This window comes from Meles meles, chromosome 7 (genome assembly GCF_922984935.1).
Source record: "Meles meles chromosome 7, mMelMel3.1 paternal haplotype, whole genome shotgun sequence".
NCBI lineage: Eukaryota > Metazoa > Chordata > Mammalia > Carnivora > Mustelidae > Meles > Meles meles.
In genome coordinates this window covers 115,941,911-115,967,169 of record NC_060072.1, presented here as the reverse complement: position 1 = coordinate 115,967,169, position 25,259 = coordinate 115,941,911, and the positions used below count along the sequence as shown (strand labels likewise).

At 41.4% G+C, this 25,259-nt stretch overlaps 1 protein-coding gene across 1 annotated transcript in view; it reads left to right on the top strand.

Annotated features, from left to right (window-relative positions):
* Nucleotides 1–25,259, top strand: part of CCNY (cyclin Y) — a 233,538-nt gene that overhangs the window by 130,807 nt on the left and 77,472 nt on the right. The window contains exon 2 of the mRNA XM_046011726.1: nucleotides 19,411–19,485. Within this exon, the coding sequence (XP_045867682.1) occupies nucleotides 19,411–19,485 (75 nt within the window). The remainder of the gene's footprint in view (nucleotides 1–19,410; nucleotides 19,486–25,259) is intronic.

The following is a 25,259-nucleotide window of genomic DNA, read 5'->3' as shown; positions in this document are numbered from 1 at the left end:
AGTGGTACTTTCTCTACAAGGTCAAAGAGGTGTTTTGTGTTTTCCTATAGGGTAGTTTCTCTGTGTTTGCCTTTGGCCTTTTTGATGTGGGCTTTTTGGGGGATGTCATGTCAGTATGCTGAAGGACTCCAGCCAGCAGATCTCACAGTTGTTGATCCTGGTGGCTGTGTACCTATAACTTGTTACTTTGATGAAATTACACTCTTTTCTCTTGTTTAAGGTTGAAAAGAATCAATTTTCTCCTGCTGTCACAGTTCATTGGAGTTTTCTTTCCTGAATTTATTTGTTCCAACTCATAAGGAGTCTATAAAAGATTTTGCATTGTGAGTGTTAATTATGGAAGAGAAATTTTCATTAGATTACTCATTCATTCCTCCCTTATTCAGCAAGTTTGTGGAATGCTTAACTCTGAGTTGGACGCTTGAGGCATCAGTGATTGTGATTCCACAATTAACAGGACAGAGGGTCCCTTCTCTTAGAGATTCCATTGTAGTGAGCAGGGAGGGGTGAAGGCAAAGTACTATTATCTTACTTACCTTCCCTGTCTCTTGCCTCAGCGGTCTAGAATGCGGGAGACCGTGGGGAGTGGGGCCGAAGCCCATGCTAAAGTCTGTGCTGAAATTGTAAACCAGTGTTCCCCAAGCCTGGCTGCATGTCTTATTCATGAGTTTCCACTCTTAGGGAATCACTGCCCTAGGTTTGAGGGGATACCCCTGCTCTAGGCTCTCTCCCTGGTGGACCCTCACGCTCCTTCTTTGCTTTCAGCCCTTAACAAACAAAACAGCTTACTTTCTCAGTCCTAAGAAAACAGAAAAGAAAGAGTGCTGACCCACACACAGGGAGGGAGGAGACAGAAAAATCAAACAGGAGAAGCAGAAACTCCTTCAAACTCCTCATGACCTCAAGGCCACGCCACACAGAAGAGAACAAACTCTATTTAGCACGCATAGGCAAGTCCATCATATTTTGTAAAGAAATTTTATTCTGTTAAAGATTTTAGATTTAGAAGAAGGTAGAATTAGATAGAATTTACTCAGATGGGATTCCTCAGTTGACTCTAGAGGGATGCAAACACATTGTGAGGGAGAGCTGAGAGAAGGCTCCTAGGGCTAGAGCTCTTAGCAGAGAGGACCATGGAATCTTCTCCAAAGGTGTGAAGGAATGAAGTGGATGGTGTCTTCTGAGGCATCATGACACTGAACAAGGCAGGTCCCCATTGTCTAGAGTTTGTAGGAAGGCCTCTGGTAGAAGATTCAATGTTTTGTTGGAGTGACTCTCCGTCTAATAGAGGGGCTGGGAGAATGGCTTTCTGGCTCCTACCTTTCTGGCTCCTACCAAGCTCAACCCATCACGCCCTTATGACTTGCCTAGAGGCATTACTTAATCAATCGGACAGGTACTGGGTGAGCACCTACTTGGGGCTCACATTGTTTTGCAAATTGTGGGTGGGATATTTCACACCAGGTCTATTAAGTGTGGTTAATTTATCTCCCATTACCGGCTGATTAAAAGAAAGAAAGGAAAAAAAAAAGGGAGGTATTACTGGCTGAGATAAATACATTGGTACAGCGTAAAACAATATCTGACAGCCTGGAAATGAAGACACAAAAGCTCTAAAGACTTCTGCCCCCGGTAGATTTTGGTTCAGTGTCGCATGCTTGTGGAACAATAGGGGACATTAATATAGAATCTTTGAATGTCAGAGGTGGTTTCATGGGTCCAAGGTAGCATTGTGTTATTGAAAAGAATGACCTTTGTCTTTGGTCAGATCTCCCTACTCTCCCAGGCCTACAATCTGCCCACTCCTTATAGCTGTGTGAGCTTGGGGGATTTTCTATAACTTCTCTAAACCTCATTAGAAAAAAATTATTGTGAGGATAATTTTAGCAAGTTTCAGGGTTATGGTGGGTAATTGGATTTCCTGTAGGTGAAATGCCTTGGTACAGTGCCTGGAACATAGCATACACTAAGTATTAAGCTATTATTGTAACTATGACTTGAGCAAATGCAGGAGAGGAAGGAGAATAATACCTCTAACAGAAGCTCAGAGGAAACAATCAGCATGAAATGTTTATGGAACATAGTTATTTTATCTGCTCCATTACATAAAGTTTTCTGAAGTTTCATGAATATGACATCGAAGCAATATGACATGGTACAGTTGTAAGACTCTTTACTCAGTTACCTCATTTTAGCAGGTGAGGTTCAGTTGTTTTATTATTTAATAATTTATTTATTTATTTTTTAATATTCTATTTATTTGACAGAGAGAAATCACAACCAGGCAGAGAGGCAGGCAGAGAGAGAGGAGGAAGCAGGCTCCCCGCGGAGCAGAGAGCCCGATGCGGGGCTCGATCCCAGGACCCTGGGATCATGACCTGAGCCGAAGGCAGAGGCTTTAACCCACTGAGCCACACAGGTGCCCCTTATTTAATAATTTATTGAGCATACATTGATAGAGAAGGCTCTGTGCTAACCCTGTATGGTGTATGAAGGTGAACAGGATATAGTACTTGTTATCATAGGAGCTTGTGTGTGGAGGTTGGGCTCAGACATCCAGGTATCATAAACTGCAGAAGGAATAGGAGGGGTGGGAAGCAGGATAGGGCTGTCTGCGGACTGAACCAGACTGAAACACTGACCCAGGACAGGGTCGCCTGCCAGGGCCCTGTGGTAGCCTTGCTGATGACCTTCTAGATATGGAAACAAAGGGAAAAGATCTGAAGGATGACACTTTCCACACCCTGTGCTTGAGGTTTGGTTGATGGTTGACAGTCAAGGTGTACTTTCTTTAGGACCATTCCCCAGCATCTTGGAAATCTTTTGGGGGTGCCTTGGAGCAGCTGATGAAAATTTGATCCAAAGATCTCTTGCTCATGTTTTATATTCTTTGTGGCAAGTATGGGCTTTCAATTGTTTTGTGTTTGAAAGTAGAAAAAAATGTCTGATTTATTACTTGGCTATCTCAACATTAGTAACTTTATTTGCCCCTCATGTTATTCAGTGTAGCCTACTTCAAAATGCATAAATAAATTTTGTTGTGGACTGAATTTTCTTATGCTTTTATGTGTTTATCCCCAGCACACCCGACTCCCTTACACACTCTCACATTATGTACAATGTAAGTTGCTTCCCAATGTCCCCCCCAGGCTTAAGGCATTTGCTTGAATGTTGGCCAGACTCTGGGGAATGGAAAACAGAAGTTTGATTCTAACTCTAAAAATCAAGTCTTTACAGCTTAGCCATAAGCCTCCAAAAGTAGATTGGATAGGAATTTTTATGATGGTTTCTTAGTATTACCGTAAAGGAAAACTGCTATTTTTACTAAAATAACAATCTTACACTTTTATATCTAAAGAAGCAGTGTTTTTCCAAGTGGTCATGTTAAGTGGAGCTTTTTTTTTTTTTTTTTGCCTCTTTTGGAATGGCATTCATACCGTTCTACCAGCCACAGAAGGATCTTGGTCTCATGACTGGATAGTTTCCTTCTCTGTTCCTCTCCCATATTTCTACTTAGGATTTCCATTTAGCTTCTCTTCATCCCTGCCCTTGCTTCTTTGCTGTTGTTTTGCCATTTCAATCTGAGAGGCTCTTCAAGAAGGGGCTTTGTAAAAATCCCCCAAACTGTGAGATGCTGAAACTGAGAACCAAGGTGAGCCTCATTCTGAACCTAGCAGGAAGCAGATTAACTTTCAGAAATAAAGAGGGGAAGGTCTCTTTCTGCTGTAACTTCTGTATTGTGTGCTGCACACACACGCTCCTACTGGCTGCTCGCTGTGGCAGGTCCTCAGGCTGTGTCAGTGGGACTTCTTTTTGGAATAGAGGGGTGGTGATTGAAAAGTTGCCCCCCCCAGTCCAGGTCAGAAGCACCAGCCATTCCCCCTACATCAGCAGCTTGCGAGGCAGGAGCCACCTGTGTCCCAGATGACATTGTGAGCTTTCCTTGCTGGGGGGGGGGGGGGGGGGGGGGCTTTTTACTACCGTGTGTTGTTCACAACTTTGCCATGGGAGAGGCAGAGGAAGAGAAGAAGTGGTATTTTGGGCATTCCTTGGGATTGTCTTGTGTATCAGCAATATTATGCCTCAATTAGGGATATTTGGGGAAATGGATACAAAAAAGCCAACCCTATTGGTGAGGTGTGGGGATCTCTGTACCTTGTGAATGCACAGTTTGTTTTTCAGCAGATGGAGGTTCCTGATCTTCATGGCTTCTGAGTGACCTCTTTCACTGGAGGAGTGCAAGCCAGGGTTTTGCATTATGGAATCTTACAGAAGGAAGAACCAGTGATTTTTTGGTGGTAGGATTCTAAAGAGACATGAGCTAGTAGAGGGTAATGAATAATGAAACTCTGGCATCACCAAGTTTAGAAAGGAAGCAGAATCAATGAAACTAAGACATTACAATTTGAAACAAATGACATCATTTACAAGATCTTGGGAAGTATGTATGTCAAACAGAACTTTTAAAAAGATTTATTAAAACAGTTAAAAAGATTAAATTTGGCAGTACATCCTTGGAGAGAAAAGCAAAAGCAAAAAAAAAATCCTCCTTCAGGACTTTATGCATATAAGCAAATGATAAACATTTTCACAGCTTGAAATTTCTACCACCATTTGCTCTTAAATAAGCAGTTGTAAGCCTGGTTTGGGAAGTAAATTCATGCTATTGACCTCTTCTGCAGTCATTGACAAAGAAACCAGATCATAGAAGGTCAGGGGTTACACACTGGCCATCATTTAAGGCTTCAGAATAAATAGTAGGCAGAGAAGGTTCAGGAGACTGCTGCTTAGGCTGGATTTGCCACTGTTATTCTGGATGGTAACAGGTTATCTTGTTTAGACTTGAGGAAATGGTGTTGGGAAATGGGAAAAATGAGTAATTAAAGGCATTTAGCATGGCTGTTAGTGTTTGGGGTTTGACTGGGTTAATAGACTGTTGCTTTTCCACAGGTAAGATAAACCCAGCAGCACATCCACCCTGTGGGTCTTCCCTGCTCCCTCCCTCTGCTGTGCCTAATCTCTGTGCTGGGCCTCGTTAACAAATGCATTGGGTCCGTCTGTACTATCTTCAAGTTCATCCACTTCTCTCAACCACCTTCCTTCCCCTCTGAATTATGGCCACAGCCTCCTTCCTAATATCCTGTCCTCTGGTCTCGTCTTCCTTTGTTTCATTTTTTACCCCCACTGTGCAGCGATGGTGATTTTTCTTAGGTGTGTGTTCGATTATGTCACATCATCCTTCAGCAGCTTCTTGGTGCCCTTGCAGTAAAATCCCAACTCTTCCAAGAACTCTTTATCACCACTTCTCCTTACACTCTTACATATTTTAAGTGTGTCCTAAAGGCTCAGTATGTGCTTTAAAAACAAAACAAAACAACTTTGTGCCTTTGGTATGCTAGTTCTGCATTTAGTACCCCTACTCTTAACGCGTTGAGTCTAACTAACCCATTTTTGGAAGCTTCAGCTCTCTCCTTGCTTCTCCCATAGCACTTGCCCCTAGCAGAACACTTAACTACTGTTGGCTGTTTTGTCTGTTTCACTCCTCCCCTAGCCTTTACCCTCCAGTGGGCCACAGGTTCATTCACCAATGTATTCCTTGCACACAGTGCCGACATCAAGTTGATTCTCAATGAACAGTTGTTAATTGTTGAATTAAATAATGATAAGGGAGTTAAATATTTCTCCCCTGGCGTTCTGGGTGTCATTTTGGACACTTTTTAGTTCCCTACAGTAGCACATTTTGTCAGTATTGCCCATATGTAAAAGACTAGGTATTTGCCTGGTATTAAAATATCAGTGATCCAAGTGGTGTTTTTCCTGTTTCAGTGATAGTGTTAATTCATGCCTCTCAGGAGAGGCTGGTTGCTAGGAGATTCCTTCTCTTTGCATTAATCTACATTTGAGTTAATTGTTGGGCCTTGCAAATTTTTCTTTTCCTTTCCTTCGAAGAGCTACTTCACTTGATCATTATTTTATGTTATTTACAGTATTCAGTTAATTATTGTTGAGCCTTTGGACTTTGTACACATGGTCCTTATCCTAAGATGGTACTGATTCCATGTGGTCCCCATGTGGGCCCATGAATCCCGCTGGCATTGCCACTGATCACAAAGAAGGTATGAGAATTATCATCATCTGTATTTTATTGAGACTTGGAGAAGTAGCATGGCTAAGTGGCTAAGCAGAAACCAGAATTTAGTCTTTCAGCTTTCAGTTGCATTTTTTAAAAATATCTTGTTGTCTGCTGGACTTCAAACACTGCAGTATATGCTTAATAATTTGATGCCAGGACAAAGTAGCATTTTTCAGTTAATTTATCTGAGGTTAAAAAAAAAGGTTACCGGATACATGATTTTTCTCTTCCTCCTTTTTTTGAATTTAAACTTGTCCCTTCACCTTCAAATTTTTTTCCAGAGGATATCTTTCTAAATGCAGATACCAGCAGCCAGATTTGTATTTTGGAACACCATAAGTGGCTTGTCCCTCATTGTTCACAGGAGAAATGCAGCTTCTTGTTCTGGCATTTGTGGTCTTCTGCAGTTTGGCCTGAATCCACCGTTCTTGCTTTGCTTTCCTTTGGCTTTTCTTTCTGAACTCTTAGGCTTGCCATGTGTGTCTCCTGGCTGTCCCCTAAAAAGTTTTTTTCTGTCCACCCTATGCCTTGACTCAACCTCTTCCTTCTGGCTGAAATGTACCCCCCCCTTGAGCAGCCTTCTCCAAATAAGAATCTGTCAGGTCCACTGAAATCTCATCTGTTCTAGGAAGTCATCTCTGTTCTACTAGTAATCCTTGGAGCACTTCCCATCAGTGTCACTCATGTGATCCTTCCCACATTCTGAATTGCTTAAGAATTTGTGGAAATAAGTGTGTGTGTATATGGGCCGGAGGATAGAAGCTCCTTGATGCGGGGAGTATTTTGGAATATCTTGTGTTAAAATTGTCTGCTTCAGTAACTTGGTGGCATATAGAAGATACCTGAATTTATTCACTGACCTTTATACAGTCAGTACACATTTGGGGGATCATGAATTCAAACCAACAGTTATGGAGATAGAAGAAAATTGTTAGAACACAGACATGTAACAAGATTGGTTGGAGTGGAGAAGGACAAGTGAGCAAGTCTAGATGAGTCAGAAGGTCTTTCAGGGTCCACCAAGCCTTGGCCAGATTTGAGGTGGGAGCAGGAATGGATAGGTGGGCTGACCTAGAAAGGGTTGTTCCTGGCAGAAGGGATGCCTTGGTCAAGCCTATGAGAAACAGTGGATATTAGGTGTGTGTATGGGGAAAACGAAGTGTAAGGGTATAAGGCAAAGAGAAGTGGGAAACCAGGCCAGCCAGTTGTTAGTGCTGGCCAGTTGTATAGAGGAGTGAAGACTAAACATGTAAGCCAGTGAGAGCTTATTCTTACTTTCTAAGTGGATGATTATATGCAAATAACAACAGTACTGTGGGTATAACAAAATATTCTTGGATGTGTTAGCTTGTACTTACACTTCCACTAAAGCTAACGTGGAAGTGAGCATGTAGTAGCACTGTTCTTAGTGCTCTTCCAACCCCCCACTCCCTCCGTGATGACTTTTTATAACCTTCTGTATGTTCTTCCTTGCCTGACCTCTAGTGGATGTAGGAGTTATCAGCAAAATGCTCAAAGGAGAGTAATGGTGGGATGAAGCAAGTATCCTGGAAAAGCCCCTGCCTCAATTTTAGTTTCAAAGTGGAAGAGATTAGTTTGTAATACCAGCTGTCACCAGAGTGATCATCTTTAAACTTTCAAACACTTGGATTGATAATTCTGTGAGCAAGAACCTTGTCTGCTGTTTAGTGCTGAATCCCAGCTCAGCATGTAGCAAGGGGTCTGACACAGGGTGGGTGTGATGCCAAGTAAGGATGTATATGCATGTGAATAGTTGTATGTATTTATGAGTGTGTGTGTGCGTGCGCACACGCATGCAGAATGTTTATTCACACGCATGCAGAATGTTTATTCATATACGTATGTATTTATTTTAGCTTTTTAATAAAATGTTATAATTTTCTGTATAAGATCTTAAAATCTTTTGTTAAATTTAATGATAGTTTTTTGTAACAGTAAATTGAGCCTTTTTTTCCAGCAGGCTCCATGCGAACCTGCACAGTCAAATTAAGCCTTTTTAATATTACCATTATTACATTTGTTAATTGTTTCTTGCTCTAGGCCACAGTGTTTCTCAGTGAATGCCCTATTGACATTGTGTGGCACAGTTCCTCATTGTGTGGGACTGTGGCAACAGACAAGAAGCAGCTGCTTATCATTGTGACAGCCAAAATTGTCCCCATACATTTCTAAACACTGTAGGGTAAGGGAGATGGTGCTGCTCCTTCAGTGGAGCACGATTACTAAGGTAATTGAATGAAAATAATTTCTGTATCTTAATTTGTATTTAATGCCTATAGATTTGCAAAGCTCCTTGTATTTTCTAAGTAGAGGATTATATGCAGATAATGACAGTTATGTTTCTTTCCAGTCCAGTAAATTCTCTTTTTTTGTTTTTTTTTTTTTTTTTTTTGGTTGGCCCATCCCGTATAATGTTGAATTGAAGGTAGCTGGATCGCTGCCTCCTTTCTGACCTGAGGAGAACGCGCCTGATGTTTGACCATTAAGTATGAGGATTGCTGTCGGTTTGGGGCAGATAGCCTTTATGAAGATACCTTTTATCAGATGAAAGGGATTTGCTAAGAGTCTTTTTTATTCTGACTGGTTATGGAGTGCAGAGCCACTGCTAGTTGGACTTTTTCATTTTATACATTGTTAGTTTTTGATCTCTCTGTGCTTCATTCTAAGTGATTTCCTCAGGTGTTTTTTCAAGGCACCAATCCTGTGTTCAGAGGAGTCTACTGTGCCATTTAACCCATCTATTTAGTTTCAGATTTCAATGACTGTGTTTTAAATTTCTGGAATATACATGTGTTTACATGTATATGCATACATACATGTATATGCATGGATGGATATACATATGGACATGGCTTTTCCCAAAATGCTCTTTTCCCCTTACATTTTTATTTCTTTATGTATTTAGTTAGCACATACAGTTGTGCACATATTTATCTTACGGTCTCTATCCAATTGTTCTCTTACCCCAAGTTCTTGAAAGCCTAATCTTGCTATTTGTTGTGTCTTCTGACTCTTTTTTTTTTTTTTTTTTTTTTTTTTTTTTTTTAAAGATTTTATTTATTTATTTGACAGAGAGAAGATCACAAGTAGGCAGAGAGGCAGGCAGAGAGAGAGGAGGAAGCAGGCTCCCTGCGGAGCAGAGAGCCCGATGCGGGGCTCGATCCCAGGATCCCGAGATCATGACCTGAGCCGAAGGCAGCGGCTTAATCCACTGAGCCACCCAGGCGCCGCCGTGTCTTCTGACTCTTGCTTACAATGGATTGTTTCCTCCTGTGTCTTGCCAGTTGTGTTTTGAATGATGAGCCTGTCTTTAGAGTACATAATCTGGTGGAGCTCTGGGAGGCAGGCTCCCCCTGCCAGAGCAGTTTACAGTTAATTCTCTCAGGTACCCGGGGATATCACTGACATGTGACCAATTTGGTATAAATGTGTCTAGGGATTTCCTGAAGTACATGTGTAGAGTAGGACTCCAAAACCACATTAGAGATACAGACATATTAGTGGTTACCAGTTACTGAGGGATTGGGAGACTTTTCCTCTCTTGGCCCAACCTCCTTCATCTAGGTTCATGACTTTTTTTCTTTCTTCCAGTTTAGTTTTTGTTGAGATCATAGCCCATATGTGTAAAAGCTTGAGTTCCAACTTTTGTCAACTCTGTGGGCTTATATCCTACCCTGCAGGGCATTAAACTAAGGTGACTTACAAACCAAAATACTTTTAAATTAATACAAGGAGATTAGATTAGTAATTATGCCAGGATGAGAGGTGAGACCTAAGACCCAGTTCTCAGGGCTGGATAGCCCATCCCTGCTGGAAGACCTCAGTTCTCTCTGAGGCCTCAGGTCATCTCCCTTACTTTCTTGACATACACTCCTGTAGACATTTAAAAGGATGTCTTATATTTTATCTCACATTCCTAAGTGCTTATAGTGTGAGACCTTTAAGTTTATCTGGTCTGCCATATTGGCAGGATAATCTGTCTTTAATCTTAACATTAGGATCTTTCTCTGTCTCCTTTGGTTCATCTTAAGACAGAATAACAGTGGAGAGAGACTGGAGAAGGGAGGTGGGGGAGAGGGTAAGAGTGGGGGAAAGAAGAAAAGAGTGTAAGAGAGACTGAGAGATGGGGAAGAGGTAGATAGAGACAGGTGGATAGATAGGTTGATGGAGAGAAAGAGCACACGAAGGAGAGTCAGACATGTTTGAGCAGAGAGATGCACACAGAGACACATACATGCAGGCACAGACTCTGACCTGGAGACCTGGCACACCTGGGTGTGTGGACCCAGAGATAACGTGCTCACAAAGCCACACGCGTAGACCGCCCTTGGGGATGCAGAAAGCTGAAAGTAGAGAGTAAAAACAGAAAATAACCAAATCTAAGTGCATTAGAATAATTGTAAGAGTAAACTCAGAATCAGTGGGAGTAGAAAAGATGGCTTTAAAATGAACTGGAATTTTGCTACCAGCAGTTTGATGCCACAGCAACAGTGGTTATTGTGAGTGGGGATGTAGGCTGCTGGGATGGGACTTGCCTGGTAGCAACTGATAGAGCAAACCAGTGTGGAGCGGGGGGTGGGGGGAGTCAAGCTCTTGATTTTGGTCTCCTTGGCACTGATGAATAATCACTGATTTTCAGTGGGACAGTAGTAATTTAAAAAGTATATCAATCTGATTTTAAACTGACTTTGTCGATTTCATCATTGCCTTAAAGATCATAGCCAGATTTAGAAACGTGTCGTCCTAAAGTTGAAATTAAAAGTTTGAGATCTTGGGGCGCCTGGGTGGCTCAGTGGATTAAGCCGCTGCCCTCGGCTCAGGTCGTGATCTCAGGGTCCTGGGATCGAGCCCCACATCGGGCTCTCTGCTCCGCGGGGAGCCTGCTTCCTCCTCTCTCTCTGCCTGCCTCTCTGCCTACTTGTGATCTCTCTCTCTGTCAAATAAATAAATAAATAAAATCTTAAAAAAAAAAAAAAAGTTTGAGATCTTGATCATGTCAAATATTTAAAGATAGGAAACTTAGGCTGCCAAGTGCAGAGAAAAGAGGTAGAGGGTGGTAAGTTACTGTTCTGTGCAGATTGTCTTTTGTGGCTCCTATCTGTATTAGACCCAGTACATTTTAGGCCTTGATGTACTTTTCTGTTTTCCTGTTTTTCCTAGCTTTCCAGACCATCAGTGATAGATAATGACTCCTGGATGTTATTTTATTGCATGAATCTTTTATAACACTGGTTATAACACTGGTTATAATACTGGTGCTGATTTAAAAGCCAAGATGAGCCATTGTGGATCTCTGATACTGTGCCATCTGTGGAAAGAACAGAAGAAAATTAGGTTACCTGACGTAGGAGAAGACTGCTGAATTAAGCTGGTTGGCAAACACGCTGTTTGGCTTTTTTCAGTTTTGAATAAAGGATCCATCCCTTCATAACCTGTACTAAGCTGAAATGGACTCAAAGCAGTGTGACTGAATATCTCTTTTAGCACCTGAAAGTGTGGCAGTGGACTCTTAGAAAGTCCATTCTGTTAATATTTTAATTGGACTGTATGTCTTAATAAATGTCATCATGGTAAAGAAGCAGTTAGTAGTTTCAAAACGCTGGTTCCCAGGATTTGAAGTCAACTCTAGAGATTCCATAATATTTCTTAAAACTGCCCTTTCTTTCTAAAGAATCCCTCCCTTAGGGGCTGGTTCATCCTGTCATTATGGATCATCTTGTCCTTTTTTATGAGAGGTAGAAAAATCCGTATCAGGAGTGTGAAACACTGAAGTTACTATTTTTTTTTAAGATTTTACTTATTTACTAGTCAGAGAAAGAGAGAGAGAGAGCGAGAGAGAGAGAGAGCGCACGCACAAGCAAAGGAACCTGCAAGCAGAGGGAAAAGCAGGCTCCCTGCTGAGCAAGGAGCCCAATGTGGGCTCCATCCCAGGACCCTGGGATCATGACCTGAGCCAAAGGCAGCAGCTTAACTGACTGAGCTATGCAGGTGTCCCTGAAATACTGAAGTTTTAAACATCAGACTTTAATCAGGACTCCCTAGAGAAAAGATACTGTATAATGATGGTTTAGCATCATTTTTAGTGTCTTTAACATACATATTTGGAGACTTTTGTGTCTCTAGCACTGAGCTAGATGCTATGTAATAATGTTTTTTAACACCCTAAAATTTTAATAGCCATTCTTTATGGGGTACCTATTGTGTGACAGATATCATGCTTATTGCTTTATATGAATATTTTCTAATCATCATGGCAGTCCTCTAAATTGGGAGTTATTTGCACACTTCGTAGATGAGGAAAATGAAACCCAGTATGGCATAGTATGGCACTTTGCCCAAGGCCATAGAATTAGCAGGAATGTATTCAAATCTAGATCTTTTATATTATAAAAGGTGTTTTTTCTACTCCACTTTTTATGCCTCTCTTTGGGGAATGAATGATTCGTAGAACTCTAGGATAGTTGATTTTCAGCTTTCTAAATGTGGATTATAGGATTTAAAATATACTTTTTTTTTTTTTTAAGATTTTAGTTATTTGTCAGAGGGAGAGAGATCACAAGCAGCGGGAGCAGTAGGCAGAGGGAGAATCAGGCTCCCCACTGAGCAAGGAGCCTGATGTGGGACTTGATCCCAGGACCCTGGGATCATGACCTGAGCTGAAAGCACCGACTGAACCACCCAGATATCCTGAATTTATTGTGTTCTTGATGGGTTTTTTTTATTATTCTTTTTGTATTTTCCACTGGTACTTCACACCTTAAAATTCGAAGGACATGTTATTAGAACAGGAACTTGATCTGTTTTGTTCCCTTCTGTATCTTGTATCCTCAATATGTGGAACTAGAGATGCTCATCGATTGTTTGTTGAGTGAATGAATGAAAACCATTGCAGTTTGGACTGACCTTGACAAATACCCATTGTATTCATACTCATGGTATCTAATAAAATGCTAATTTACCCTGTCACACTGTAATTATTAAGGCAAATATGTGATAGAAATAACATGATTTGTTTTTAAGTCATCTAAATACAAGTTTTGTCTCACTATTAATGGACTACAGCCCTTTGAAAGTTGAGAACGCATTCTCATGCCTAGGAAATAGCTGATGGAGGTAACTGGAAGGGGAAAGACACAGACATGGTTACCATCCCAAAGTAGTCTTTGTTATTGCCAGGGCTGAACATACGTAGTATAGACTCAGTGCCTGTTTGTTCACCTTATTGAATTGAATGGCCTTGTTGGGGTTGGGGGGTGGGCAGGAAGGGGGGGAAGCAGTATAAATTTTTGACTCTTAGAAAGAGTCCAGTGCTTTAAGTTCTTTCGTTTTAAGCACTCTATTCTCTATCTCATAGCATTTGGTTAGATATTCTGTTCTTCATTATTCACTGGCTGGTCCTCTATTCTGATGGGATCAGGTATTTCATTTTGTTTCGCTGACTAAATTGTAAGTTCCTGTAGGACAAACTGCATCTCATCCTTCTCTGTGCCCCTTCCAGAGACTGCCCAAGTGCTGACCTCACTTGCTGCAGAGCTGTTGGCCCCTATGTGGTGTCACTAGCCAGCTCCTCTCTGTGGGTCTTTTCTTGGGGATGGCAATATTGCAGTGGGGTTTTATTCTTTCAGTAAGGATGGTGTTGTCATCGCTAAAATTATACTTAATGACACCCAGTCTAGTGAGTATTTAATTTTGTAAGTTATCACTTCTCCTCGATAAGTTGGCACATCAGGTACTTCAAGAGCTCGATGGGGCTGTGTGTGCTCTGGGAAGACGGGTGGGTCTGAGGGCAAAGCTAGGGCTTTTGAGTTTCTAAGGGGCGGGATAGGGGAGGGTGAGGAGTGTTTGTCATGGTGGTGAATTGGAGGAGGATTATGGGAACAGTTAGTGTTTAACAACAAGACTGAAGAAAGAGAAATTAAGGAGTCAATCCCATTTACAATTGTACCCAAAACTGTAAGATACCTAGGAATAAACCTAACCAAAGAGACTAAGAATCTATACACAGAAAATTATAAAGTACTCATGAAAGAAATTGAGGAAGACACAAAAAAATGGAAAAATGTTCCATGCTCCTGGATTGGAAGAATAAATATTGTGAAAATGTCTATGCTACCTAAAGCAATCTACACATTTAATGCAATCCCTATCAAAATACCATCCATTTTTTTTCAAAGAAATGGAACAAATAATCCTAAAATTTATATGGAACCAGAAAAGACCTCGAATAGCCAAAGGAATATTGAAGAACAAAGCCAAAGTTGGTGGCATCACAATTCCGGACTTCAAGCTCTATTACAAAGCTGTCATCATCAAGACAGCATGGTACTGGCACAAAAACAGACACATAGATCAGTGGAACAGAATAGAGAGCCCAGAAATCGACCCTCAACTCTATGGTCAACTAATCTTCGACAAAGCAGGAAAGAATGTCCAATGGAAAAAAGACAGCCTCTTCAATAAATGGTGCTGGGAAAATTGGACAGCCACATGCAGAAATATGACTTTAAAATAGGTGGTATACTGTCAGAACTGACTTCACAATGGTTAGCATTCCTTAGCAGTGAGGTTTATTTCGTCTGTAATCTCTGATCTTAACCTTGTTATTTCATAACTTTCTTCCTTTAATTCTTGCCACTCGGAAACATCACTGAGAGGCGCCTGGGTGGCTCATTCAGTAAAGCTTCTGACTCTTGATTTTGGCTCAAGTTATGATCTCAGTGTTGTGAGATGAAGCCCTTGTGGGGCTCCGCTTTCCACAGGGAGTCTGCTTGAGATTCTTTCTCTCTTCACTCTCTGCCCCTCCCCTTGTTCGAGAGCTCTCTCTCTCTCAAAATAAATAAATCTTTTAAAAGGAAAAAAAAAGAAAAATGTCACTGAGCTGAACTGAAATCATGACACTCTTCCATATGTGTTCCAACTCGTTCACATCTGGGATAGCATTTCTCCTGACTTTCTACAGTGTGGGGATTTTTTCTTTATGGCTAAAGTAGCAGTTTTGTCATGCTTGACTTCAGAGTGTAAGTTTGAGTGATATGGCAGGTTTATTCTGCTTGGCTTGTGAGAATGCTGCCTTTTCTCATTTTTTGTTCCCTGAAAAGTTGGTATTCCCTTGTCAAAGCACATACTGTAATTGCCATATTTCTCTTCAAGATCTGGGGCTCCTCTATGTAAGAAACACCTGAGAGTTCCTTGTACTTTTGTATTCTGCTCTCATGCGTATGTAAATCAGTGCTGGGTAGACCGGGTGCTGCGGTTGGCCCACCTTCTCATGAACAGTTAAGAGAAGTGGGGCTTTCAGACTTGCCCTCTGCAAAGTTAGCCCATTAACCTACGCTTGGCAAGAGTTTTATTACTTTCCACTCTGTGGTTATGGAATATGGATCTGGGTTAGGATTGCAGAAAATGCAAACCAGCATGTTGTTAGATGCTTTTTTTCTGAGTAATGCCCTGGCAACTCATGAAAGTGTTGAGCTCTAATGTGTTAACATCTGGGCATGCTTGCTGATAAAAATTAGTCTGTTTTCCTCAGCAGTGTTACATGCACTCTTTAGTCTAGAAGCAGAGATAGCCTCGATTGTTCTTTGTATAAACTTCCTGGTTATCTCCTTCAGGATCTAGATCCCAAACTTTAAATTCCAGGGAGAACTTAAGAAAGATTATGTGAACCCAGCTTTAGGGGCTTCTGATTTTCCTCTGTATTGGCTTTTGCCTCCTTTCTCTTCTGAGCTCCAGTCCTTCAAGGGCAGTCAGGATCTGAGGCAAGGTCTGGGCCTAGTAGGGGTAATGGGAAAAACTTTGGAGTCTAGATTTCAGATGGAGACCAGAATTCTGGTTCACGTTCTGTTAGGACGCAGCTAGACCCTTAACCTCTGCACAGGAGAACAAGTGGTTGTCCTCCCCCGTGGCCCTGTTCTGCTTAGACTAGGAAGTGTGCAGTGTACTAACAGGGCGGCTGTGGGCAGGACAGAGGCTCCTCCACGCTGGGGTCCCTCGTTCCTCACAGCACATTGTCTTTTATCACGAGTTCCTACAGCATGTGGCCAGTGCTGCTGGGGTGACTCAGCTTGGTGGCTTTGCGCAAGTCTCCCCTGACTTGTGGGAGGGGGAATGCGACAGCCACAGCCCAGATTGCCCAGGGCATCTCCTGGGAAAATCCGTGTGTGCTGGAGAAATAATGTCCAGCCACCTAGAGGATAACGAAGTCTTACATCATTTATCACAAGTTGTTTTAAAACATTAATGTTTGAAATTATAAAAGTTAAACAGATGAAAATATGCTCAATGCAGGAAACTTAGAAAACATGGAAAAGAAAAAGTGTCTCCCTTGCATTATTCAAAGGTAACCAAATATTAGTGTATTTTCTTTTAATATGTATACTATGCCTGTGCATATTCCTCCCCCCCATGATACCATGCTGCTTTCTTCACCTAATGACATATGGTACTACTATTTCCATGCGAATAAAATATTCTTCACGTTTTTTAAATTATGAAGTATTTTTATTGAAGTATAGTTGACATGCAATATTAGACTAGTTTCAGGTGGAAACATAGTGATTCGACAATTCCTTACATGAGGCTGTGCTCACCGTGAGTAGTGTGGTTCGTGTAAGTGTTTTATGGTGGCATAGCATTCTCCCATCTAGGCACACTATTAGTTACCATAACAAATGCCCTATTTTTGGCAGCCTTCTCTCAGAATCTGTGAATGTCTCCATTCTTAGCCATTTCTAGGGTTTTTGATCATTTTAGTATAGAATCCTTATCTCTAGGGATTGTCCTCCAGGACATTTCTTAAATATAAAGCAGGAGGATCTCAATTCCCTAAGAAGTGGCAGTCTTGTGTTATTTTGGCTCCACTGTTGGCTTGAAACAGAAAAACTACACTTTTTGTTTGTGGTGTTTTACAAACCCCTAGTGATCTTTTTGATGCTAAAGTGAGTCTGCATAGGGTGGCCTGCCTGTGTATTTTTCAAATGTCTAGATTAAAATCTGTCACTGGACAGTCTTCTGCCCATCCCAGCCCTGCAAAGAAATCCCTCCAAACTGGTCTGGTGGATGAGTTTGAAATAGATGCAGTGCTGACACTGTCCAAGGCTAGGGCGTTGAGTTTCTGTTACTCTACCATCAGCACGGGACACTGCAGCACCTTGTTTTTCAGTCAGTACTTCTATGGGGACCGTAAGTTAAGATTTTGGAAGTTAACAGCATCCATTGTGGTTGGGATTACATATATGCCCTCAGTTTTCATATGCTGGAGTTCTCAAAAAAATAATTGAGTAACAGGGGCACCTGGGTGGCTCAGTGGGTTAAGCCTCTGCGTTCGGCTCACGTAGTGATCCCTGGGTCCTGGGATCGAGTCCTGCATCAGGCTCTCTGCTCCTGGGGGAGCCTGCTTCCTCCTCTCTCTCTGCCTGCCTCTCTGCCTGCTTGTGCTCTCTGTCTCTCAAATAAATAAATAAAATCTTAAAAAAAAATTGAGTAACATATTTGTTATTTGACCTTTTAAAAAATTTTATTTATTAATTTTTTTATAAAGATGTTATTTATTTGAAAGAGAGAGAGGGAGAGAGCATGAGCAGGGAGAGAGGCAGAGGAGAAAGCAGACTCCCTGCTAAGCAGGGAGCCCAATGTGGGACTCTATCCCTGGGATCATGACTGAGCCAAAGGCAGCTGCTTAACCAACTGAGCCACCTAAGCGCCTCTGACTTTTTCATAACAAAATCCTACTTGAGCAGGAAACCCCGTAATAAAGACTCATTTTCACCAGATTTCTGGCCAAATTTTCTCTAGTTCAAATTGAAGCAAGTGTGAAAAATTGTCTTTTTTGGCTTTCTCCTTCCATAGCCTTTAGCTATGAAACTGCTACACTGTAGATATGATTTTAATAGTTGTCACAGAAGAAGGACCAGATAATTGAAATAGCATTTAAGATTCAGGAATGCATTGTTTAAATCAGGCACCCAGGGTGAGGTCAGGAGCTATATAGTCCAGTAAGCCGTTGGCTGATGTAGGGAAGATTGCTTTACTTCAAAGGTTTGCTGAGGTGAGTCTCTGTGGATAAGTGGTTAGGTGTTGCTTCCCATGTGTATGTGACCATCCTTTTTTCTTTTATTTTTGACTTAATTAACTATAAAAGCTAAGGATAGATACCATCTATTTTTATTGGCCTTGAGTAGGTTTCTTTGCAAATTTATTGAAATAATTGAACTCAAAATAGTCTTCATTCTGATGCTGGAAGCTGATTTGAAGACCATTCTTCAAGTAATTTTGGTTTTCTCTTCCCTCCCCTAACTTAAATCTTTTGTTTTGCTTAACTATTTTTTCCCTCCCCTTGAAATCATTTTTTTTTTTTTTTAAGCTGGAAAAACTTCTGTGATGGGATTCTAAATTGTTTATACTTTACTGACAAGTCTCTAGCTCTTTGAGATTGTTTGGAGGCAGGGATTACAAAACCAAAATGCCCATGGGGTGGGAAGTTCTGAGAGTGAGGAGCAGTACCCAATGGGTGTCACGGAGGCGAGAGGGTTGACCGCTGAGGACTGGGATCTTAGGTCTCACCTGGAGAGGCTGCAGCTGCTGCCTTCAGCCCATTGTGACCATTGGGATGGGAACCCAGTGTTGCCAAATGATCTATTTTTCAAGAGAAGCTGGAAATAGATTGTTGTCTCTGTAGTATATGTTTGAAATATAAAAATCATTATGTGTTTGTCTATGGCTCAAACAAAACATATCCATGGCCCCAGATTATGCCCACCGTTGGCCAATCTACAGCCTTTGCTCTGAAGGATAAGTTTTGCCTTTTTAGAAAATAACAGTTTTAAATCAAGCAGTTTGTGAATGCTGATTTGGCTGAGATACTCTATTTTAATCACCTTTGACAAGGAAATACTGCTTTAATAATGGTAGATTTTAGATGAGTTGGTTGTAGCACCTAATTCCCTTTAATTGAGTGTTATAGCTCTGTCTTGCTATTTTGTAGTATCCTGGGTACAGAGCAGAATTTTAAAAAGAAAATGGAATTTGAGGCCAACATATCTTCACCAAGTGTCTAATTTTTATGGGTGACTTTCTCAAGTTTCTAAATAGCAGTGTTCTCAATTGAATCTAGAAGAATGTATTAACATAATAACTTAGGTTTTTGCCAGAATCCTTGAATGTATTATCAGTTTAAGGTTAAAAAACCTGAAAATTAATCTTGACTCCCCTGAGTTATCAAATGGATATTTATGTGTTTTCTTTTTCTTTCTTTAAAGATTTGAACATGGAATTCAATCCTTCAGACCATCCTCGGGCCAGCACAATATTCCTCAGTAAATCTCAGACAGACGGTAGGTTACTAATTTATTTGTGTTCTTAAAACAAAACAAAAGGCTCATGTTGGTAACCTAAGTCTTGACTTTCCACTAGTTGTGATTCTTTTTTTTTTCCTCAAAGATTTTATTTATTTATTTGACAGAGTGAGATCACAAGTAGATAGAGAGGCAGGCAGAGAGAGAGGGAAGCAGGCTCCCTGCTGAGCAGAGAGCCCGATGCGGGACCTGAGCCGAAGGCGGCGGCTTAACCCACTGAGCCACCCAGGCGCCCCTCCACTAGTTGTGATTCTTAAGGTAAAAGTAGAATCCCCTTTAGTAGCCCCTCAAGTGTATTGTTTGATGGTGTTCTCTGGGGGTTTCTTCGTTTTGTACGTAGTAAGTTATGTTTTTAGAGCTTGCTTCCTTCCTTCCTTCCTTCCTTCTTCCCTCCCTCTCTCTCTCCCTCCACCTTCTTTCTTTCAGATTTTGTTTATTTATCTGAGAGAGTATGAGAGCACAAGGAGGGGAGCAGCAGGCTTCCCTCCCACCCCTGCAAGCTGAGCAGGGAGCTGGATGTTGGGTTTTGATCCCAGGACCCTGGGATCATGACCTGAGCTGAAAGCTGGTGCTTAATGGACTGAGCCACCCAGGTGCCCCTAGAATTTTCTTTCTTGAAGCAGCTATCCTGATTTTGCTCATCAGCTGGATTATTTCTGTATGTATTCTATACTACCAGTTTTTACAGCAGTCAGACATTTTCTCTTAAGAATTGATACTTGCATAAATCTCTAAAGATCAGAAGTGTTTGTTTTTTTAGACAGTTTGTAAAAGAAAGCAAAATACAATCCTTAAATAAAACAAAATAAAATCCCTGTTATGTCTGTTGTGCCATTTGAGAGTGAATTAAACTTGTACACTAAGGGTAAATGTTTTCTTTTTGCCCATCTTCTACTACCCAGCTTATTCTGCAGTCTTCGTGTTTGTCCCAGGAGTGTGTGGAGCTTCTGTTAAACGTTTTTCTCTCTTTTCAGTCCCTAGCTTATCTCACTGTTCCCTGGCCCTTGGCTATAAAGGACAGATAAAAGTTATACAGTATAGTGAACATGAATCTTCTCAGTTGGTTTCCTGTAAAACGGTAGCCAGAGAGATTTGTTAAATGACCATGAAGTGACCAGGATATTATATTACAGTGCTGGAGTCCTGTGTAATTCAATCCCTGACAGTTCTGGCAAATCACTAAGCTCTCCTTTAGAGAAGATCCTAAATTGTCTAGAAAATAATCAAACATTTATAAGACAGACTTCATTTATAAGAACTGATAACTTTCCAGTAATGGTTAGGTGACAGTTTTGACATATTAAAGTGATATTGATGATCATTACTTAAGCAGCCACTGACTTGATCTGAAAGAATCTGGTGCATTTATAAAACAGTCAGTCAGTGTTTCCAAGCATAAAAATAAATCATTCCAGGCATCAAATACTTGTAAAATAAGTTTTAAATATGTCAGGTAAAAACAAAACAATATGTATTTCTTGGCCTGGTAAAGTGGGAAGTCACTTAAAAAGGGGTAGGATATTGTAAGGGAAGGGCAGTGATAGAAGGCAGGAGGGTTTGGAATGAGAAGAATCTAAAACAATTAAATTTTGCACTTAATAGATTGGCATACTTTCAGGTTTGGTTCCTGTTTCCTGTGACTTCAGGGTATAGACCAGTATCATTCAGGAAATTTTCTTTTCTTTTCTTTCTTTCTTTCTTTTTTTTTTTTTAAAGATTTTTATTTATTTGACAGAGAGCAAGATCACAAGTAGGCAGAGCAGCAGGCAGAGGGGAGCAGGGGAAGCAGGCTCTCTGCTGAGCAGAGAGCCCGATGTGGGGCACAATCCCAGGACCCTGAGATCATGACCTGAGCCAAAGGCAGAGGCTTAATCCACTGAGCCACCCAGGTGCCCCTCATTCAGGAAATTTTCTAACTGGAATCAAATGGAATTATAGAAGGACCTCTAAGTAGATGACACGTACCTTGATTGTCTTGGTAAAATGAAACTCAGCCATTTTCTGACCTAACAGAAGGATTGTTCCACAAATGAGTTAGGGAAGTGTATCTTTCTCCTTTACCTTTACTACAAATTTTATTTCCCGCTTCCTCTTCTGGAATATCAGGATATTGATTCTTCTGACCCTTCTGTTTAATCCTTCAATTTCTCCCCAAATGCTGGATCTTTCTATTCAACATGTAAACCTTTTTGAGTTACACAAGAAATACAAGAAAAGGAAAGATAATCAATAGCCTTTCCCTGAGGTTTTCTTCTCTGCTCTCTTCAGTGGAAGTTCCTATACCATCTCAACTTCTGTTTGCATTCACTTGTCCACTAGCATCTTCCCACCACCACCTTTCTCTGGAGCATGAGGGACATCTTTGCTTCTCTTAGTTCTTGACCTCCCTTGTGGCATTTGCTGCCACTGACTGTTCCGTGCTCCTTAAAACTCCTCTTCTGGCTTTTTATATTCAGACAGGCCAATTTGAGGAAAGCAAGTCCCTCTAATGAACAATTGCTATATAAATAATTTAAAAAATAGGTTTTAAAAATAGGTAAATTTGGTAATTTTACTAAGTTAATTCTTTGGTGAATTGATTATCAGTCAGGGAAATATTTAGGGAATTGGTCCTGGGAAACCCTCCCTTTTTTAAAGGTCTTACTGAGGCATCTTTTTTTTTTTTTTTTTATTTATTTGACAGAGAGAGAGATCACAAGTAGGCAGAGAGGCAGGCAGAGAGAGAGGAGGAAGCAGGCTCCCCGCGGAGCAGAGAGCCCGATGCGGGGCTCGATCCCAGGACCCTGAGATCATGACCTGAGCCGAAGGCAGCGGCTTAATCCACTGAGCCACCCAGGCGCCCCTTACTGAGGCATCTTTGATCAAGTTCTCCATTCATCCCCGTAATGTTGATGTTTTATAGGGTTCTGTGCTTTATCCTCTTATCTTCTGGGTTTGCACACAGTTTCTCACAATGTCCGTTTCAGCGATGGTATCTAGCTAGGTTTTTCTCTGCAGTGTTCAGATCCCTTATATCCATCTGCCTGCTGGACATCTTGATATCTTCTTCTAACTCAGTATGTCGCAGTCAGAACTTAGTAACTACAGGTAGTGCCCTGCGTTTCCTACTCTGCCCAGGTCCACAGAGCAGGGGAGGCTTGACTTTTCCTAGACTCATCCCTCGTCCCAAGTCTCCTGTGCTGGCGGTAGTGCTGGAGCTCTCTCACACCGACTCGCAGCAGCTGATGGTGCACGTTTCTGCCCAGTTCTAAGTTCAGTGACACCACTTTGGGAGTTTGAGAACAGCCACAAAGGGAATTTTGCCCTGTAGAAATTGACAAATGCTACAAATCAGGGCTTTTTTTTTTTCCTCTTTAAAAGGCAGCTGTGGAGCACTTCCCGGCACATCACTACAGCCAAGTGATGAAAGGTGTGCTAGTTTCTGCTCATAACTGTCCCTGAATCCGACTGCTCCTTACCATTCCCATTGCTGCCGCCTTAGCTGAGACTCCTGTTTTCCCCGTTGGATTACTGCAGCAGCCTGTGGACCCACCTGTGACCGTATCCCTTTCCAGTCCTATGGCTCTGCTGTTGCTAGGTGAAAAGACTTTCGGTACATCAGATCTGACTATGTCACTTGCTTGCTTCAACTTTTTTAATGGCTCTTCAGTTGCCTTAGAATTAAATTTCAGCTGCCAGTTGGAAATGTCATATGATTTCTTTTTCGAAAACTATGAACTCCTTCGAACATTTTTATGTGATAATAGACAGGGCCCTCGTGATCCACCCTCTGCCTGCCTTCTCAGCCCACCTTCTTCTTTTGCATCTCCATGCTTCCACCATACAGAATCCCTTGCAGTTCCCCTGGTGTGCCATGTGGCCTCCTGTGCCTTTGCACTGACCTGCATTTCCCCTTCTGTCTCCAACACAGCCCATTCCTCCAGTCTCTAAGCCTCATTTCAGCTGTCACCTCTCCTCATCCCTCAGGCTGGGTTAACTGGGCCCTTGGTGGGTTTCCACTCTATCTACCAACGCTTTCTTCATGGTCTGAACCATATTGTGGTATTTAGAATTATTTTCTTGTCTGTGTTGACAGCTAGCTCCTAGAGAGCAAGTGCTCATGGATCTCAGTATCTCCTGTGCCTTGCTCTGCGTAGTACCGAGGATATTTAACTTAGGTGATTGAAAGAAGGAAAAAAATGACAAAGCCACGAGACATTTTTGATTTGTGATCATTCTTTGCTTGCACAGACTTTTGTTTTCATTAAAAGACCGTATGTCTAAGAGCATTAGAACAGTCCAAAATTGTGGGTCCCACCCACACCAATTTATTTTATTTCAATTTTTGGAAGAAATGTTGTAATGTTGTAATCTCAGATTATAAGGCACACAGCACCTTTTAGATTCCTTTCTTTCGAATTTGGTGATCTCCCCTCTCTTCTTCAGGGTGATGGACTCCTTCAGTAGTTTGCACTAGGTTTGTGAGTAGGAGGCTGTTGGTGGGGTGATGGCAGTTCTCTATGAGGGCAGCTCCTTCCCAGGGCCACAGTCAGGTGCTCTTGGGCCTTTGCTGCTCTCCACTCTGCAGACCCGTCATCCTCTCTCCTTCTCCAGCGCTCGATGGTCTGATGAACACACACTATCTGCCATGCTCCCCATGGGTCAACTGTTCATTATTCTGCTCTAGCTGATACCTGTATTAAGTCATTAGGAGTTAAATTAGAACCTACTAAGTTCCTTTTCCCTCTGATATCAGAGATTTAGGATGTCCTTGGATCCTTTTTCTCAGTGTTCAGAAGGAGACTGGAAACTTTACCATAACAGAATGATAATAGAGTGCTTGCCTAATTAGATCTGTGCCAGCTGGCCGAAGTTAGGGATATCTGTCCAAAGCCAGACTGACTGCTCTCTCAGTCTCTTCTTCACACAAGTGGGGTGTCATTGCAGAATCTTTATATGAGAGCCACTCAACAAAGAAGCGACCAAAGGTTCCTTTCAGGACTGGGTGGAGTTGCCAGGTGAGAGAGAAATTAGTTTGCTTAGCCTGCCTTGGCTTTTCATGCTATCATTTTGGCTTGTGGAGAAGAATTATAGTTCCTAGTGTTTTTTTCTTTTCTATACTATTTTAATTCATTGTTTTCAAAGACATGAGAGCCTCCTCTTAAGTACTAGGAGAAAGCAGCCAAACCACATCTTTTTTAACTAGTAGGTTTTTAGACGTTCTTTATCTTAAAAAAGAATTTGGACAAAAATAAGAATTTAAGTGTCTGTGTTTGTGTGTGTGTGTGTGTACGTGTAATCTGTGTGTTCAAGAATTTCTTGAAATAATTAAAGGAATGAAAACCAATGTCTCTTGAGTGACTTAAAGCCAAAGCAGAAGTGTTGAAATTCAGAAATAATATGATTCCTTTTCTTCGCACATTCTTTCAGAAATACTGAAATTAAAAAAAATGTTTTGTGGCCTTCCTTTGTTCAGGGTCATGTTTTTGTTCCTGGGCAGTGTTGAACTTCTCTATCACGAGGGGACCAATCTTTTTGTACTCTTTTTATCTGGCATTTAGAAGCAGCTGACCCCTGTGCCCTGCCAGGAATCTCTTCCATCTGAGCGTTCCCATGACCTTTCTGTCATCCCCTTTCCTACACGTCCCAGCTCTCTTTATCACCTTTGTATGCACTGTGCTCTGTCGTGCCCTCTTCTCCACGTCCCTATCACTCTGTGCGTCTCCCTTACAGTCTATCAGGTTCCATAGAGAATATGTTTGCTTTTAGATATG